The 21,524-nt window shown below is 37.5% G+C and overlaps 1 protein-coding gene across 1 annotated transcript in view; it reads left to right on the forward strand.

The window, feature by feature from the left end:
* The window catches only part of wdr11 (WD repeat domain 11), a 92,960-nt gene that overhangs the window by 25,946 nt on the left and 45,490 nt on the right, over positions 1-21,524 (forward strand). The window contains exons 10-11 of the mRNA XM_047812409.1: positions 4,888-5,067; positions 11,450-11,534. Coding sequence (XP_047668365.1) covers positions 4,888-5,067; positions 11,450-11,534 — 265 coding nt within the window. The remainder of the gene's footprint in view (positions 1-4,887; positions 5,068-11,449; positions 11,535-21,524) is intronic.

Raw genomic sequence — 21,524 nt, forward strand, 5'->3', positions numbered from 1 at the left:
ACACTACACGATTGTTCTTTACTACACTACACGATTGTTCTTTACTACACTACACTATTATGTTCTTTACTACACTACACTATTATGTTCTTTACTACACTACACTATTGTTCTTTACTACACTACACTATTGTTCTTTACTACACTACACTATTGTTCTTTACTACACTACACTATTATGTTCTTTACTACACTACACTATTATGTTCTTTACTACACTACACTATTCTGTTCTTTACTACACTACACTATTATGTTCTTTACTACACTACACTATTCTGTTCTTTACTACACTACACTATTGTTCTTTACTACACTACACGATTGTTCTTTACTACACTACACTATTCTGTTCTTTACTACACTACACTATTGTTCTTTACTACACTACACTATTGTTCTTTACTACACTACACTATTCTGTTCTTTACTACACTACACTATTATGTTGTTTACTACACTACACTATTCTGTTGTTTACTACACTACACTATTCTACACTACAATACACTACACCAGACAATTCTATTCTACACTACACTATTCTACACTACACTATACTATTCTATTCTATTCTGCACCACACTACACTGTTCTTCACTACACTATACTATACTACAGTACACTATTCTATACTGCACTACACTATTCTATACTGTACTACACTATTCTATACTGCACTACACTATTCTATACTACACTACACTATTCTATACTGCACTACACTATTCTATACTGCACTACACTATTCTATACTGTACTACACTATTCTATACTGCACTACACTATTCTATACTGTACTACACTATTCTATACTGCACTACACTATTCTATACTGCACTACACTATTCTATACTGCACTACACTATTCTATACTGTACTACACTATTCTATACTGCACTACACTATTCTATACTGCACTACACTATTCTATACTGTACTACACTATTCTATACTGCACTACACTATTCTATACTGCACTACACTATTCTATACTGTACTACACTATTCTATACTGCACTACACTATTCTATACTGCACTACACTATTCTATACTGTACTACACTATTCTATACTGCACTACACTATTCTATACTGCACTACACTATACTATACTGCACTACACTATTCTATACTGCACTACACTATTCTATACTGCACTACACTATTCTATACTGCACTACACTATTCTGTTGTTTACTACACTACACTATTCTACACTACAATACACTACACCAGACAATTCTATTCTACACTACACTATTCTACACTACACTATACTATTCTATTCTATTCTGCACCACACTACACTGTTCTTCACTACACTATACTATACTACAGTACACTATTCTATACTGCACTACACTATTCTATACTGCACTACACTATTCTATACTGCACTACACTATTCTATACTGCACTACACTATACTATACTACAGTACACTATTCTATACTGCACTACACTATTCTATACTGTAATGCACTATTCTATACTGCACTACACTATTCTATACTGTAATGCACTATTCTATACTGCACTACACTATTCTATACTGCACTACACTATTCTATACTGTACTACACTATTCTATACTACAGTACACTATTCTATACTGCACTACACTATTCTATACTGCACTACACTATTCTATACTGCACTACACTATTCTATACTGTACTACACTATTCTATACTACAGTACACTATTCTATACTGCACTACACTATTCTATACTGCACTACACTATTCTATACTACAGTACACTATTCTATACTGCACTACACTATTCTATACTGCACTACACTATTCTATACTGCACTACACTATTCTATACTGCACTACACTATTCTATACTGCACTACACTATTCTATACTGTACTACACTATTCTATACTACAGTACACTATTCTATACTGCACTACACTATTCTATACTGCACTACACTATTCTATACTGCACTACACTATTCTATACTGCACTACACTATACTATACTACAGTACACTATTCTATACTGCACTACACTATTCTATACTGTAATGCACTATTCTATACTGCACTACACTATTCTATACTGTAATGCACTATTCTATACTGCACTACACTATTCTATACTGTACTACACTATTCTATACTGCACTACACTATTCTATACTGTACTACACTATTCTATACTGCACTACACTATTCTATACTGCACTACACTATTCTATACTGTACTACACTATTCTATACTGCACTACACTATTCTATACTGTACTACACTATTCTATACTGTAATACACTATTCTATTCTACACTACGGTATACACTACGTTAATCTACACTACACTACACTACGGTATACACTACGTTAATCTACACTACACTATTCTATTCTACACTACAGTATACACTACGTTAATCTACACTACACTACGCTATTCTATTCAACACTACGGTATACACTACGTTAATCTACACTACACTACACTATTCTATTCTACACTACGGTATACACTACGTTAATCTACACTACACTACACTACGCTATTCTACACTACGGTATACACTACGTTAATCTACACTACACTACACTACGCTATTCTACACTACGGTATACACTACGTTAATCTACACTACACTATTCTATTCTACACTACGGTATACACTACGTTAATCTACACTACACTATTCTATTCTACACTACGGTATACACTACGTTAATCTACACTACACTACACTACGCTATTCTACACTACGGTATACACTACGTTAATCTACACTACACTATTCTATTCTACACTACGGTATACACTACGTTAATCTACACTACACTATTCTATTCTACACTACGGTATACACTACGTTAATCTACACTACACTATTCTATTCTACACTACGGTATACACTACGTTAATCTACACTACACTACACTACGCTATTCTACACTACGGTATACACTACGTTAATCTACACTACACTATTCTATTCTACACTACGGTATACACTACGTTAATCTACACTACACTATTCTATTCTACACTACGGTATACACTACGTTAATCTACACTACACTACACTATTCTATTCTACACTACGGTATACACTACGTTAATCTACACTACACTATTCTATTCTACACTACGGTATACACTACATTAATCTACACTACACTATTCTATTCTACACTACGGTATACACTACGTTAATCTACACTACACTATTCTATTCTACACTACGGTATACACTACGTTAATCTACACTACACTACACTATTCTGTGCTACACTACATTAATCCACTCCACAGGACACTATTTTACACTACATTACACTATTTTATTCTACACTACGGTATACAGTACTTTATACTGTTCTGTGTGTGTGTGTGTGTGTTCACTGCTGTGTGATGCGGAGACCAAATTCTGAGTATGGATCACCATACTTAGCCGTATGTCACGTCACTTAACTTAACACTTAACTTAATCCACACTACACTAGACTATTTTACACTTACACTACACATTCTGCAATACACTAAAACACAAACCCAGGTCTAATCTAAAAGCTTTACTGAAAGCAAAGTGTATAATAACTAATACCATTATTAGTCAGTATGTGGGGTTTGGTAAAGAAATGAACACCGAATGAACCTTCTTTAATAAAAGCTGAAATTCTCAGTTACTGGAAGGTGTTTGGGCTCCATATTAGAAACCCAGTTTCTTTTCTTCCTCATTCTTTCTCCTTATCTCCAGCTTGTCACTGACTCCTGCATGGAATAACATTAAGTATCTTATGAAGTCTGTGCTAATTTTTTGTAAGTCTCTCTCTCTCTCTCTCTCTCTCTCTCTCTCTCTCTCTCTCTCTCTCTCTCTCTCTCTCTCTCTCTCTCTCTCTCTCTTTCGGGTGCTCTCTTTCTCTGTCTACAGTGGCCTTCCTCCTTTCTAAATCTTTTTGTTCCAGCCGGTGGCCCAACACTGATAACCTTCTCAGACACAGAGGGCTTTTATCTCCTTTTATATATCTATCTTTTTTTTCTGCATTGTTACAGAACTGATACTTCCTGCTATTTGCCCTAGGGTTATTGTGTGTGTGTGTGTGTGTGTGTGTGTGTGTGTGTGTGTGTGTGTGTGTGTGTGTGTGTGTGTGTGTGTGTGTGTGTGTGTGTGTGTGTGTGTGTGTGTGTGTGTGTGTGTGTGTGTGTGTGAGAGAGAGATAATCTTTCATCTTTTTGTGGGTATTCTGGTCTGGACTACTATGAAATCCCATTAGTAGTATCTTGAATTTGTGCTGTTTTTTTGCATTTTGATCCAGTCGTTTAATCTAAATTTATAAAAAAGACTATATATAATAAATTTTAAAGCCATAAAATGAAACACTTTTAACAAGTGCACCTAAGTTTATTTGACATAGTTTCTTATCTTCTTTGATTCCAGGGTCTGATCTTACATGCAGTCTGATCGTACACATCATCTGACTTTACACTACTTCTGATCTAAATCAGCATCTCACTCACACACACACACACACACACACACACACACACACACACACACACACACACACACACACACACACACACATACATACATACATATATCTAATCTCTGCCATGTGGAGCAATGTAAGAGCAGATGCTGTGTTAGATCAGGTCCGATGCTGTGTCTGATACCATGTTAGATCTGACCCTGGAATAGATCAGATCAGAACTTAAATTAAGTTGTGTTAGATCAGACTTAAGTTAAAGATCAGACAAAGATCGGATGAAGCTTTAGATCAGGCATGCTCATGGTCTCATGGTCATCCAAATTGACGTATAGTTTTCTCTTTGCTTTTTCCCCTTTCATTATGTAAACAGTGAGCTTTCAGTACTGACATTCCTCAACATATCTCTCCCCCACCTCAGGTCCCACTTTGATCTCGGGTGTTGACCCCCCTGTATCGATGGTGGGGCAGCAGGAGGTGCAGCTGAAGTTCCTCCTGACAGGGCTGTTGTCTGGTTTGCCCCTGCCACCCTTCTCGCTGCGCATGTGTCCTCCTTTAACCACTAAAAACATCCAGCACTACCAGCCGCTGCTGGCCGTCGGTAAGTAATAAACCCTGGAATAATCACAGAACTTAACACAGTATTGGATGAATGGATGGATGGATGGATGGATGGATGGATGGATGGATGGATGGGTGAATCGATAGATGGATTGGTGGTTGGACAGATAGGTGGGTGCCTGGGTGGATGGATGGATGGATGGATGGATGGATAGATGAGTAGATAGTCAATAAGTAACACTTAACAGGAGAAGAAAATCTGTCAAAATTGTAATATATATATATATATATATTTATTTATTTTTCAGAGTGAAAAATATTCATCTGTAGCTACACTAAAAACCACTTCACACAAAAATTAAATAAATAAAAAGGAATTTTCTGAATCTCAGAAAATGACATTTATCACAATAAATTTACAGTTAAGATAATCTTCTACTGATATATACTGTAGATAAATCTATATTGTCACTTTGGACCACAGTTAACACACAGTAAAATGCCTAGTGGCTTTTACATGCAGTAGAAGCAGAGAAAACTAGCTCTGCTCTCTAACTGGCTGTAATTCCTTCTCTCTCCGTCTCTGCTGAAGTAATAACAGAGCTGCGCTTCATGCTGCCAGTGCTGTACTGATGCTGACGCAGTGGAATGTCAAGTGCCATTAAGTGGCAGTTGCTTAATGGATGAATTTTGAACTTTGAAGCTTGGACGAATGAAAAGCAGATCTTATATTCTTTCGTGGTCTCGAGCACTGACTGAATAAACAATACTAATCATCCGTTCATTTCGGTGCACGGTCGTGCCCAAGGTTTGTGGGAAACAAAACAAATCCAAGAAACGAATGTATTGTCATGGAGGTGAACAAAAATGCTTTGTATAATGCTCTGCTCTGTATAATGCCCTCTCTCTCTCTCACACACACACATGCGTGCACACACACACACACACACACACACACACACACGTATTGCAAGCAATAAAAGCTTTGGAGGTTTATATAAAATTTAGAAGCAGGAAGGAATCTGGTGTTAAATATGCCATGCTCATGAAAAAATGGGTATCTCTCTCTCTCTCTCTCTCTCTCTCTCTCTCTCTCTCACACTCCACCCACCCAATTTTTTTGGTTGAAGGTTTAAATGCATGCAGTGACTGTGTCCCCATTCTACAGTGAGTCTATTTTACATTCCTTTTTTCCACAGAACTACTAATACTGTAATAAAAAGATGGATGGATTGATTAATAGATGGACAGACAGATAGATGAATGGAAGTGAGGAATGGGTGGATGGATAGATAGATAAATATTGAGTTGAATTGGTGGAAGGCTAGACGGACAAATAGACACGGGTGGATGGTCGATGGACAGACAAGCAGATGGAAGGGAAGATAGATGGCTACATAGATAAATAGTAAGATGCATAGATGGATGGATAGATGGGTGCTTGTATAGCTGGAGGTATACATGGATGATTGGATGGATGCATAGACAGACGGGTGGGTGGATGAAAGAGAGGACAGGTTGATGCATAGATGAATAAGTTTGATGGATGGATAGATGTGTGCTAGGATAGTTGGAGGTATACAAGGATAGATGGTTGTATGGAAAGATAGACAGACAGACAGACAGACAGGGGGATGGAAGGGAGGATATGTGGATGGATTGATAAATATTAAGTTGGATTTATGGAATGATAGACACACAGGTGGATGGGTAGATGGATAGACAAGCAGATGGAAGGGAAGATAGACAGATACATAGATAAATAGTAAGATGTATAGATGGGTGTTTGTATAGCTGGAGGTATGGATGGATGGATGGATGGATGGATGGATAGACAAACGGGTGGATGGAAGGGAGGACAGGTTGATGCATAGATGAATAGGTTAGATGGATGGATGCATAGATGGATGGATAGTTGGGTGCTAGGATAGCTGGAGGTATACAAGGATAGATGGTTGTATAGAAAGATACAGACAGGTGCATTGAATGGAGGATAGGTGGATGGATAGAAAAATATTAAGTTGGACTGATGGAATGATAGACAGACAAATAGACACAGGTGGATGGGTAGATGGATCCATAGATAAACAGTAAGATGTATAGATGGATGGATAGAAAGGTGCTCGGATAGTAGGAGGTAAATATGGATGAATGGATAATTGGATGGACAGACATTTGAATTAACATATAGTTACATCATCTTCTGTAAGTAGTCTACTGGTCTAAATAGCAACTTAAAGACAGTGGCTTATTAAAGTCAGTGTAATTTGATCTAAACATCACCGTCCATTCAGCAGTGCTGCACGTTCCCAGCTTTGTGAAGCAGGTCGTCCAGCTCCACTTTCCTGTAGCCCATTTTTGTATCTGTGGAAAAACAAATTCCCGATGTCTCTTCGGCGGCTTCTTTTATCCTTACTGTGTTTTTGATGGGATTTTTTTTTCCTTTCTGTGCTTTGCTGTCATTGTGTTTTCTTATAGTTTTTGATCCTAAGATCTGTCTGTACCTGAAAAAGGGCCTCTATTACTTGCCATTTTTTAATCTGGTTTATTCCAGCAGTGTTTGGTTTAAAGCTGTAACGGAGCTGATTGGCAATTTAAGGAAAAAACAAACAAACAAGCTTGCCGTCTAGTCGATGCTCAATACACAATACTCAATCTGTGTAGTCTTAACTTGGCCTCAACTTTACCTCGTACGGAAATTCAGAAATGTGCTAATTAAGAGGAAAAAAAAACCTCACTTGTGGCAGATTCTCTACAGAAACAATAAGAAGCTGATTATATGAAACTAATATGCTGCACCAAGCTGCAGCTCACCTACTAAGCCTGATAATGAACTGTTGAGATGAACGAGAGGTTTTGGAGCTGGGAAATCAGCACATTCTCTCTGACTACTGCTATCAACAAGAACGAAAGGACAAAAGAAAAGGAATTAAACAACTGCTCTGTAAACAAACCCAGGCTAGGAATCAATAGTAAGTCACATGCTTGTTTAAATGGTCATCATTACCCGATGATTCATAAATAAAAGAAATTCCAGTATGGCACGTTCATGGCGATGAATAGGAAACAGTTCTGGATAGTCGATGTACGCCATACAATATATTTATTCCTTATATTTATATAAGGAATATATATATATATAAAAATATCTATCATATATATATATATATATATATATATATATATATATATATATATATATATATATAAAATATGAATAAACATGAATATAGTCTCCTATTCATCGCCTTTAATGTGGCATACTGGAATTTCTTTTATAAGCAGGTGAACAGATAAAGCACTTCGAATCCTTTTCGACCCGTTAATCAGTCCGTCAAATAAGCTCAGGAACTTCCCTGCAAACTGAGCATGCTCAGTGCAGTTTTTTTTTCTACTGGAAGAAGTAAAAGACTGATTATTATTTACAAAAAATCTGTTTTACTTCAAAAGCTAAAAGACTTTCAAGGACATCGACGGCAAGCGCACACAGAGATGCAAAGGCACAAAATAGTGAACAGACAGGAGGTTAATAACATACATGGAAGGAGAAATCACACTCTGTAAAGGCCAGGACACGCTGAAAGCATTTCTGGATCTCTCTATCCTGCATCCATCTTCTTCTCTACCGTGTCTGTATTTCTGTATTGTATAAAACTCCCTTAGATGGAAGAGGAAGAAACCTTGAGAGGAGCCAGACTCAAAAGGGGAACCTCATCCTCATGTGGGTGACACTGGAGGGTGTGAATATAAATGTACTGTTTGACAATTGTGTATTGATGAGGAGGTTGTTGTTCACATGAAGTTGGCATCATCTCTTAATATGTCTGAATATTTCATGAAGCAGAGTCAAACTGGAGCTGGTAAATCTTTAGACGCCTCATGATCCTCACAGGATTGGCCTCATCTCAACGAAGGTCCGAAATCTTCATGACATGGAACACAACTGGAGCTGGTACAAGCTCTGGATGCCTCGGGACTGGTAGAAAAAGAGAAGCAGTGGAGAGGAATTAGCGTATAAAATGATTGTGATGAAGATGGTGATAAAATGATTCAGAAGATGTGTTACAATGTTTGAAAGCAAATTTTGCAGCAGAATCCCACTGGTACACTGTTAGCCATATTTAATTGGAGAATGTGGTAGATGTTGTTTGATATTGAAGATCTGGCTGGTGGTTGGGATCAAATTGAGGATAGCTTGGAGGGGGAAATAACATCATCTGTGCTGCAACTTCCTGAACAAAGCCATGGCGGATTAAATTATGTGTCTGGTTTATACTACTCTAGAATATCGAGTCCTGTATTATACCAAATTCGACAGATGTTTTTAGGCCACAGGTTTGGAAACGAGGATACAGATACATATCCTAATGTACGGAGCAGCTGACAGAAACTGATACAGACACGGATACAGATAGCGTCCCTGCTACATCTTGTCCTTGGAAGACTTGTGAAAGTCACACCATTAGCAGCACGTCGTCTCTCACATAGTTCAGCGACTTGCGCTGGACAGTGAGACGAATCACACGATTCTCGATCAATTCATCCCGGGCTGTATGCAATCGATCGGACACTTCGACTTAAATAAAAATGGAAGTCGAAGGAAGACAGACGTCAGGCCAGGGTTGAATTTGCTACGCTTCGGCACATTAAAGTTACCCGGTCCATATCTAATCATTCTCAAACTTCATTTAAGTCGATTTTTTTTTTTCCTAGCTTTTTTTAGTATGTGTTCTCCATCAGACTGCACACAACACTCACAAACATTAAAGATATTTTGGACATTTCTTTATCTTTATCCTTTCACTCTTTTTTTTTCCCTCCTTCAGTCTTCTCCAGTCGTCTTTTACGGCCATGTGACAGCTATTTCACAGTCGGAGCGCCGCTGTCAAGCCAATATGATCTCCATGATCGATCTGTAGTCTGTAATCTGATCTCAAGCCGCTCTATTATAGACACAACACACACAGGCACATGTTTTTGTCATATAGAGGCTATACATCACAGCAGAAGACTGTACGATCTTAAACTCCAGACCTTCACAGAGTCGTGAGCCAATCATTAAATGATTTATGGTCTGCGTATACGGAGAGAGAGCCTGCTCCACATTCTGTATGCGCTTTAAATGCAAAGAGATTTGACATGTAAAAATAAAATTTTATGTACAGATCGTGTAGTGTGTCGCAGAGATGACGGAAGTTTCTAGGCCAAGCTGGAAGTTAGTCACTGGTTCCTTCGACAAAAAGCCAAGAGGAATTTTTCTAAAGAAGAATTTTGAACTAAAGAAGACGAAGATCTTCTCAAGTTAAATGTTATGATTTCTGACAGAGCCAGAAATAAGCAGTTAAAGGTTATAACCCGACTACTCTACAGTCACATGACCTCAACCACTACAATTCCGACAAGATCTAGTTTTACTTTGTGGAATGAAGATATATTATTTGGCTTCTGCAGTTTTTATAAAAGCTTAAAAAAATTCTAGCACTACAATAAAAAAAATTAAATCACTACAGTTGTAAAATGCTATAAATTGATAGATTGTATAGTAGAAACACAACGAGGTTGTAATCCAAGGCTGTTTTATTGTTCGGAAAATCCTGTTTCCTGTTTAGCCACTTGTTAGCAAGCTTCACGTAAACGCTCGGAAAAATCACGAGTGCTGTATTAGCCATGTGATTTATATCCTAAAATGTGTAGGAAATTGTAAGAAGTATGAAAATAAAAATATCTTGAGGATGTTTGTCACCAAAAATTATTTCAGATATTCAACCAAAAACCCATTCAAAAGAAAAACACATCTTTGACTTTGAGATGATGGAACAAGAAGTTTTTTATTTTTATTTGAATTTTATTTCATTTTTTTTTTATAATAATAAAGGATTTTACATTCTGGTGCTGATCAGTATGAGCTTTTCTTTGCAGCTTTTGGATAACACATGGTTTTAAATGTTCGTTTTCCTAAAATTATTAGAAACATATTTTATCTGTGTATTTATATATATATATATATATATATATATATATATATATATATATATATATATATATATATATATATAGATAGATAGATAGATATTTCCACTGTTAAATTAGAGATTAACAGACAGTGTATTAACTTTTATTACAATGAATTACCTCTTTTTTTATTTAAATGTAGATATTTCATTTAATTCATTTAGGGGCAGGTTTATTTTATTTCAATTTATTTATTTGCTTGTTAGCCTATTTTATTTATTTATTTATTTATTTATTTATTTATTTATTTATTTATTTATTGTCTGTGTATGAAATAACTGAAAATCACTTTTGCCATGTTGATGGTTGATATTTAACAGCCACTCAGAGTAGCTCAAAAGGTCAGGACTCTGGTTGACATTTAGATGATGACTATTGATTGAACCTGTCTGTGATTGTGTATTCTTCAGGTTCAAGTAACGGCTCGGTGCTTGTGTATAACCTGACGAGTGGCGTCCTGCACAAAGAGCTCAGCGTGCACTCGTGCGATGTCAGGTGAGGCCTGCCTTTTTTTTTTGTGATGTTACATTTACAAATCTACATTATCATCAATAAAATCAGGTATCAAAAGAAAAGTGTGTTTTTTCTTTATATGTCTTTCTTAGGTCATGTAGATGACCATTTCTAGCCTCAGTTAGTGTTTAATTAGCCTACGGTAAAAATATCTGACCTTTCATGTGGCGGTTTTTCACTTTTCACTCACAGATGTTCAAAAACGAAACAATCCACTCTTTATCACATTGGTGGAAGAAGAACGGCAGTAATAAAGATCACATGCAACAGTGGTTTACAGAATATCAAAAATAATCTATTTATCAGACATTAGTGGTCTCAGATGGTCAACAACAGCCATGACCAAACGGACCAATGGTGCTACACAATATATCTCAATACATCTTTTTTAGAAGGTGAGCTAAAACCACATGTGAGACATCCAAAGCACTGCTAGTTTACTCTTTTTCCAGAGCAAAAAATGAAATCTCTGCCTGATTTGTTGTTCATATGTTCGGCATTGAACAACTTTGTCATGTCAAACTCCACAGCAGTGCCTAATGGCTTATACGAAAGAAGACGTTCAGTGCTTCAAGAATGTCATTTTTCATCAATATTTCTCTTTTTTTTTTTTTATTTTTTTACCCCAAATGTTTCAATCTTCAAAGTAAACAATCTTCAAACCCATTTCAGCTCTCTGAGATTCCTCATGTGGTTGTTCATAAGCATCTAATATTTGAAGGCGTTGACAACTCTGTAAACACCTTATGATGACTTATGATGATTTTGTCAGTGTACCAGTGTCGTACTTAAAATACTCAGTAATCAAAATAATATGCATAAACATGAGGTAACATTCCTTAATCATGTACTTCATACAATTTTACGAAGGGTGCCAATATTTCTGGAGATAATGAACCGTCGGTACGTCGCCATGTAGATAGCCATCAAAATTCATCGTTAGGAATGACGCTGATGTTTGTTGGCTTTGTTTGTTTGTTTGTTTGTTTGTTTTTTGGTCCTCGCTTGTATATGTTTGATGTTAGGAGATGTTGCTTATAGAGATAATGCAGGTCTATCAAGGTAAACTCAATCTCTGTTGTTCCAGCATCTAAATCCCCTCAGCACCACACACACACACACACACACACACACACACACACACACACACACACACACACACAGAGCGCTCTCAGTGCTTCTCTGCTGAATAATGTCCTCATAAACCTGTCGCAAGCATTAAAAAGAAGGAAATTTTCAATGATTCAAACCATCTCAAGTGTTTGTTTCAGTTTTATAAAAAAAAAATGAAAGTAATTCCATGTGCATCTAATAACAAGCAAATCAAGACTAAATGATTGTGCATAAACTTGCCTGCCAAATGAATAAACTTCATATAAATTGTAAAAATATGCAGGCGGCACATGGCGGCTTAGTTAGTCCGTGTGTTCAGGGTTGGGGGTTTGATTTCAACCTCCAAACTGTGCATCAGGTGTTTCTCTGGTTACTCTGTTTTCCTCGGTCCACAGTCATGCCTTGTAGGCTAATTGGTATCTCTAGATTATTTACAGTGTGAGTGAATCTTAGTGTGACCTGTGATGGATTGTCACCCTGTCCAGGGCGTCCCCCGAGTCTCCTGGGATAGTCTGCAGATTGCCTATGACTCTGTGTAGGATAAGCGATACAGAAGATGGATGGATGTATGGATGGATTACTTTCATTACTGTTGTCTTTGTTCATATAGTCAGATTTAAATGTTAAACATTAATGTACATTAGTTCTTTGATTTTTTTATAACCTGCCCTCCTACCCCGTTTTCCCTAATTTGATCATTTCCAGTTCCTTAAGCTCTTCCCTTTCATGCATCTACCAGCAGTATCAATCGCTTATATCTATATAAACTCCTAACTGCAACTGAAATCCTTACCAATACTCCAGATTCTTCTGTTTCCTCTCAACCTACGAGAGCACAAATAAAGCTTTAAAAAAAAAAAAACTAACGCGAACTTTAAGAACAAACATTAGCATGCTTAACGTAATCCTCGAGTTAGTGCTGGTGTGTGGCGCAGCAGCATATCAGCAAGCCTCTGTCTCATTAATTACCATTCTCTTAATGAGCAAGGCTACGATTTTACCCTCATAATGACGCGGGAGATTGAATCAATTAAGTCGTTAAGACATTGACTAGAAATAAACACCATCTATTTCTCTCTCGGTTTCATTAGTCACATTACACACAAGCGCTTCTTCTGATCCGTACCTTTAACTGACGGACCGAGGCTTAATATGCTTAAGGGTATGATAATGCAATTAAGGCTTAGCTAAGAAAAAAGAATATTAGTTAGTGAAGTAAGGAAAAGTGTATTCTCTTTTGATTCAGGTGACATTATAGGTTTTAAATTAAACACATTAAACAAACATTGTTTACCGACTGCTTCTCGCACATTTTCACTCCTCTCTCCCTCCCTCCATTCCTTTATTCCTATACGTCTTTTATTCCTACTTCTCTGTCACTCAATCTTCAGTAACTTTCAAAAACTCAAAAAAGAGAGACAGCAAGCAAGAATAACACTCACTCCTCCTTTCTCTTCTGTCATGGCCATGGGGGGCAACCTAGCTTCCAGTCCCGTACACACAAGAGCTAGATTTTGTGTGTCGGACTTCATTAAGATGTCGGCAAAAGATTTACAAAATAAATAAATGCAAAAAATGCAAAAACCTATATTGTGCTGGATCATGTGCTATTCTTTCATCTTCATTTGAGAGACGGAAGCTATATTTTTGAATTAAACCAAAAATTTTAATGTCGTTATTTTGACGTGAGATTATTTTTAGAATATTTTTTGTACAGTATATTTATCTTTAATTACATGACGACTTAATTTTCAGTCTTTGGTCTGTATTATCTATCCACTTACTTACTTACTTACTTACTTACAAGCCTCTAGTTTAGATTTAAAAAATAGAGGTACTGTATTTAGATAATTTAGAAATTAAAGATTTTAAAAACCCCAAGAAACCTCAAGAAATTTCAGGCAACACCTGAACACCGACATCTCCTTGTGTAAACAATGAAGGCATTTTATACTCAAGTCTCCAAAACTCTGAATAGGAATGCCCTTACAAGTCACAAAATTGCGTGTGCCTTAAGGCTGTCTTGATTTGAGTGGAAAGCTTACTGCAGTTGTTTATTGCCCTGCCCATAAGCCTTTGTTTCTTCGAATAAAATGTTATGAATGGGAATGCTAGTTTGAAATGTATGCCACCCATCGTTACACTGTTACTATGGCAACCGGTAGTCTTCTTTGATTGGCTTTTTTTTTTTAAGATTGGCTTCTTAAATGCAGCATTAGACTCTGTGTTTTACTGTGTTTGTGTGTTACAATAGGTCATTGTTTCCTTTTCAAATCTTTACTTTATTTATATATTAAATCAATGAACATAATTCAGTTGATTGAATTAAAGGTGTAATGACTGCTATCAGGCCCAGGCATGTAATTATAGTGTAATAGGAAGGCTGAAGAGGATGTAGAGCGGTATTGTTTGTGTAACAGTGTTGGTGAATCGAATATAACAACTAGTTGTGTTTTTTACTTGGCCACATTGTGCCGACGTTAATTGTTCCATTGGTGCTTTGAGAAAAGCAAATGATTCCCTATTGTTTATTTTTTTGTTTGTTCGTTCATTTGGTGTGCACCTGCAGTGGTAATGGTTTGTGAACTTGGTGAATAATTTTATCAGAAGCTTTTTTGTAGCAGGTGATTAATTGATCAGAGGTACAGGGTGGTTTCAATATAATCTGCTTTGACCTCTTAGTTCCTTAGGAGCTCTTACTTGCTTAACTCTACTCAACTACAAACTGCTGTAGAAAGTACATTATTTACATTATTTAGTGTAAATCTTCACCCAAATGGGGATGAGGTTCACGTCTGAGTCTGGTTCCTCTCAAGGATTCGTCCTTATATCATCTCAGTACAAGTGCAAGTACATCTTTTCCATCACCTGGCATATTTATTTGAAACTAACATTATGCTAATACTACAATTCGTCAATACTTTCAGATTAGTTGCGCTATAAACAACCATCCCAAAATTACTGTTTGCATAGATGGCTGTTTTATTTAGACACAAGTCAACACTTTAAAAAAAAGGCTTTATATCTATACTGCCATTTTGCATGTCCTTGTATAAAGAACTCTGGCATCTCTATTAGATTTTTTTTTACAGTCTATGCTTTAAAGTGTGCTTAACTCTACTCATTCCACAGCTTCCTCAAACCACCATGATATTTGGTTTTCTGTGTCAAACCACAGTCTCCTGGCATTTGAAAATTTGCACTGTGCAAATGAAAAGGTAGTTCATGCTTTCTTCTTTCTTTCTCATTACAAGATGAATGCCCTCATCATTTTAACTGGATGTTTAAGGATGTAAATTCTAGAAAGGTGTTGCTTTTTTATTAAGCTCAGTAAGTTGTTCAGAAGGAATAGTGTATTAGTAGTAACATACTATTGCCAAAAGGTGCAGGGAACACCCCCCCCCCCGAATCTCATTATCTGCCATAAATAATGTACAGACAATCAAATGGACAGAGCTGCAGGAGGTCTACGCCATTCTTAAATGTGTTCATCTCTCTCTACAGGAAAATACTAGAAGTTAATAGTTCACATTAGTTAAAACGTTATAAATTTACATTTACGGCATTTGGCAGAAGCCCTTATCCAGAGTGATGTACAAAAGTGCTTTTAAGTCTCTATCGATGAATACGTTAACACTGGTTCACTAGGTTACAGACTAATGATACCATCAACCTAAAACTGTTCAGTTTTTTTTTAAACAAACACAAGCAAGGGAAATGTTGTAGTTGAAGTGTTTCAGGAAGCGGTAGGTCTTCACCCGTTGTTTGAGGATGGTAGCTCGGAGGGTGCGAGGTGTGATTGAGGAGCTGGTCCATTTTTGGCTTGGTAGGCTGATTTTCATCCTTATGCGTGTAGCTACTGGAAGCCAGTAGAGGGAGCGCAGCAGTTGGGTGGTATGGGTGTACTTAGGCAGGTTGAAAACAAGTCATGCAGCTGCATTTTGGATAATTTGCAAAGGACGGATTGCTTTCATAGTTAGACCTGCCAGCAGTGAGTTGCAGTAGTCCAGTTTTGAAATAAGAGAATGAACAAGTACCTGAGCAGCCTGTGTGGATAAAAATGAAAGAATCCTTAGCAACATGAGATGAAAAGGACAGTTGATTTTTCCATAGTTTCATCAAGATTGCAAGCTGTGACCGAAGGGGAGTTCAGATTGTGCAGGGATATTGCATGAAATGGGGATGAATCACCTGGGATGATCAGCAGTTCGATTTTGCTGGGATTGAGTTTCAACTGATGAGCTGTCATCCATGACAATATGTCCACCAGACATGCAGAGATCCAAGCAGTAGCCGTGGTATCTAAGGGCGAGAAGGTGAATAAGAGTTACAGTAAGTGTCATCAGCATAGCAGTGGAAAGAGAACCCATGTGAAGAAATAACTATAATGACAATAATAATAAAGATAGTGAATATACAGAGAGAAAAGGAGAGGAACAAGTACTGAGCCCTGAGAGACAACAGTGGAGAGTCCTCATGGAGCAGATCCCCTCAATCCTCTCCATGCTACCTGATAGTGAACTTCCAGGTAGAACGCAAACCGTTTCCATGCTGATCTGCCAATTCCAAGACTTGTGGTTGACCATATCAAACGCAGCTGAAAGGTCGAGGTAGATGAAGACAGATGAGAGCTTGGCCGATCTAGCAGCATCTAGTTTCCCTGAGGCTAAGAGCTGAAGAACTCTTTGAAGTAAAATTGATTGTATCTTTTCTTTTGTACCACATTATGAATTCACCAGAATCTCAGCCAAAAGGTTTTATGAAGATTTTATGCATAGTGATGTCTTTAGGGTTTCTTCCAAACAGGGAAGAACTGATGCCCCATAAAAGATCTTTTAAGCTTCCAAGTGCATTGTTAGTGCTGGTTCCCTTATGTGAACAACTTTAAATAAAGAGATCATTCTGTGCGCTTGGGAACAATGTGTCTCTGAGTTGACAGTCTTCCCTGTTTCACTTCTCTAATGTGCATTACAAAGTTACTTCGGTTTTTATGTCCTTGTCACAGAAAAGAAATCAAGTTTACATTTACATTATTTAGCAGAAGCCATTATCCAAATCGACATACATAAATTTTCTACATTTGAGGGGTAAGGGTCTGGCTTAGCAGTGGAAGCTACTGTAGGTGGAACTGGTATTCAAACTCACAACCTTCTGACACCTTAACCACTGAGCTACCACATCCCCACATGATAGCAAGTTCATCTGCCATCATGTGCAGCAGATCTCTGAATGCAGTTTACCTATTATTTATTATCTATACCAGGGGTGTACAAACTTTTTTTTTTTTTTTAAATAAAGGAGGCTTTATTAAATTGCATCAAAATACCAAGAGCTGGAATTAAATGATTATCAGCAGACAATTAGCTTTAATTTGAGTCTTTTTATTTTGAGGGCATTTAACTCAAAGTTAATTGAACAGTGTAACACTTCTCATACTGTATGTGGTCCTCACCTCAATCAAGGAAAAAAAATCTTTGGGAAAACTACCAATTCTAAATTGTCATTTTATAATACTTTCAAGAGCTCACAAAGGGTTTTCCATGTTCAGCGATTGGAAGAATAGTCACTTATTAGCTCTGGTAATGTTCCGCACTCCATTTGCTCTGAGAAAAGGCTCTTTCTGCCAGGATATCGTCAAGCTGCTTCAGTTTCTCTGCTCTCTCATCCTCTGAATATGACTTTATTATCCATGATTTGTTTGAAAATGTCTCACAATATTAAATTCCTTAATTACAAAAGCAGTCTCTTGACATATTAGGTGCATAGATTTGTTTTGGCTCTGGATATACTTGTTGCTATGGCAAACACATGGAGACTTGCTTCCAGATCCTGCTTCATTCGTGCCAGGGATGGACGTTAGAAGCCCTGATCGATTCTTATATGCTCAAAATATTGGGACACCTAAATGGGTCACATTTATGTGTTTAGTGAACATACACTTACAGATTTTTGAAGATTATTTCCCATATTTTGCTGTTATTATTGTATTTTCCCTACAGTGCCTTGCAAAAGTATTCACACCCACTGAAATTTTCCACATTTTGACATGTTACAACCACAAAGGAAAAAATTTATTTTATTGGGATTTTATGAAATTAGACCGAAAGAAAGTGGCACATAATTGTGAAGTGGAAGGAAAATTATAAATGCTGTACAAATTATTTTTTACAAATAAATATCTGAAAAGTGTGGTGTGCATTTGTATTCAGCCCCATTTACTCTGGTACCCCTAACTAAAATCCAGTGAAACTAACTGCCTTCAGAAGTCACCTAATTAGTAAACAGAGTGCACCTGTGTGTAATTTAATCTCAGTATAAATACAGCTGTACTGTGAAGCCCTCAGAAGTGTGTTAGGGGGTTTTTACACCTGGTCACTTCATGCGTTTTCTGTGATCCGATAGCTATCCGATGGTAAAAAGACCAGGTGTAAATGCCCTCCGAAACGGTTTCGAGACAGATATAAATCCGATGGTTCAAACCACTTCAGGAGGTGGTCTGGGACGCATTTCAGATGAAACTGGACAGGTGTAAATGCATGTGGTTGTTCAAGCCACATACGTCAGCGCTAAACTCCTCCCAAACGGAAGTACGTCACTTGCAGGTGATTCGCGAGTCGTGCATTACACCAGAAACAAATATGTTTTCCCACCAGCGCTGGCTCCGATCTTTCACCCAGGTGTCTCGTTGGGTCTTAAAATGCACTGCTGCTGCCAGCGAAAATGCAGTAAAAATGTTGTTTTTTTGTAGCAACCGCACACACCAAAGCGTGTTCCATTTCAATTACCCTGGAAATGAGGTAAAATATATTTGTGTATTGGGCGGGAGTAGAAAGATCGAATTGATATCCGATTCGTCAAGACGGATTTATGTGGCCTAATGTAATTGGAACTGTTAATGATCGGAGAAAACACATGAAGTGACCAGGTGTAAAAAGGCCCTCAGAGAACATTAGTGTATAGCAGCATCTTGAAGACCACAGAACACACCAGACAGGTCAGGGATAAAGTTTAAAGCAGGGTTAGGTTAGAAATTAATATCCCAAGCCTTGAACATCTCACGGAGCATTGTACAAACCATCATCCAGAAATGGAAAGAGTTTGGCACAACTGCAAGCCCACAAAGACATGGCCGTCCACCTGAACTGCCAGACTGTGCAAGGAGAGTATTAATCAGAGAAGCAGCCAGGAGGCACATGGTAACTCTGGAAGAGCTGCAGAGATCCACAGCTCTGGTGGGAGAATCTATTAGTCGTGCACTCCACAAATCTGTTCTTTATGGAAGAGTGGCAAGAAGAAAGCCATTGTTGAAAGAAAGCCATAAGCAGTCCCGTTTGCAGTTTGCGACAAGCCATGTGGGGGACACAGCAAGTATGTGGAAGAAGGTGCTTTTGTCAGATGAGACCAAAATTGAATTTTTGGCCAAAATTCAAAATGTTATGTGTAGCGGAAACCTAACACTGTACATCACCCTGAACACACCATCCCCACCGTGAAACATGGTGGAGGCAGCATCATGTTGTGGGGATGCTTTTCTTCAGCAGGGACCCTAAACTTTCAGCCAGAGCTACAATGGAGTGGTTTAGATCAAAGCATATTCATGTGTTAGAATGGCCCAGTCAAAGTCCAGACCTAAATCCAATTGAGAATCTGTGGCGAGACTTATAAATCGCTGTTCACAGACGCTCGCCATCCAATCTGACTGAGCTTGAACTATTTTGCAAAGAAGATAGGGCCACTCTCTAGATGTGCAAAGCTGGTAGACACATACCCCAAAAGACTTGCAGCTGTAATTGCAGCGAAAGGTGGTTCTACAAAGTATTGACTCAGTGGGGCTGAATACAAATGCACACCACACGTTTCAGATATTTATTTGTTAAAAAAAAAAAAATTAGACACCATTTACTATTTTCCTTCCACTTCACAATTATGTGCCACTTTGTGTTGGTCTATCACATAAAATCCTAATAAAATCCATTTTTGTTTGTGGTTGTAACGGGTCAAAAGGTGAAAAAGTTTAGTGGGTATGAATATTTTTGCAAGGCACTGTATTTCTAGGAAAGTTTTCGACTAGATTTTGGAGAGTGGCTGTGGGGATTTATGTTCGTTCAGCTACAAGAGCATTTATGCAGGTCAGGGAAATTTCAGATTTGTTGTTGTTGATCAGGGCTCTGTGCAGGATGCTACAATTCTTCAACTCCAACCTTGCATTTACATCCATTTGTGCAGCTGAGCAGTTGATGGTTGAGGGGTGGCAATTTGGTGGCCCTGGGATTCAAATTTCCCACATCACTTTGGCACATCAGATCTTCACAGAGTTTGCTTTGTGTACAGGTGCATTGTAATGACTAAAACTTTTTTGTGCCCTTTAGTTTCATTGAAGGGAACGTGTAATGTTACACCATGGGTTGTGGTTAGATAAAGACAGTCAATCAATTATCAATATCAATCATTTTGTGGCAACAGTTAGGAAAGGAATCAAATGGATTAAATAGTTGTAAGGAATAAAACAAAAGCAAAAACACAGCACGATTTCTAGTGTTCCACACTATGAAAATAGTTTGTCTCTGATTCCCTTTGCAGACGATCATCACTGCTATGATCTTCATCGATTTCTTTTATTTCTGTTTTTGTGTTTGTCAAATATTTCAGAAAGATATGATGGACTTGATTGATTAGGAGCTTATGTCTCAGGTGACTATTTATATATTTTTCAATGCATGAGCCTCATTTTTAACCTTTGAAAGTTTTAAATTTATTTTGTGTTCACTTGGCATATAATTCAGCTGTGTAATAAGCCTTCAATTTATTTCTCTGGCTGGGAAAATTCTTTCAGATACAAGAGGGTCTCAGTGGCTGGTC

Source organism: Tachysurus fulvidraco, chromosome 4 (assembly GCF_022655615.1).
Source record: "Tachysurus fulvidraco isolate hzauxx_2018 chromosome 4, HZAU_PFXX_2.0, whole genome shotgun sequence".
In the NCBI taxonomy this organism is placed as follows: Eukaryota; Metazoa; Chordata; class Actinopteri; order Siluriformes; family Bagridae; genus Tachysurus; species Tachysurus fulvidraco.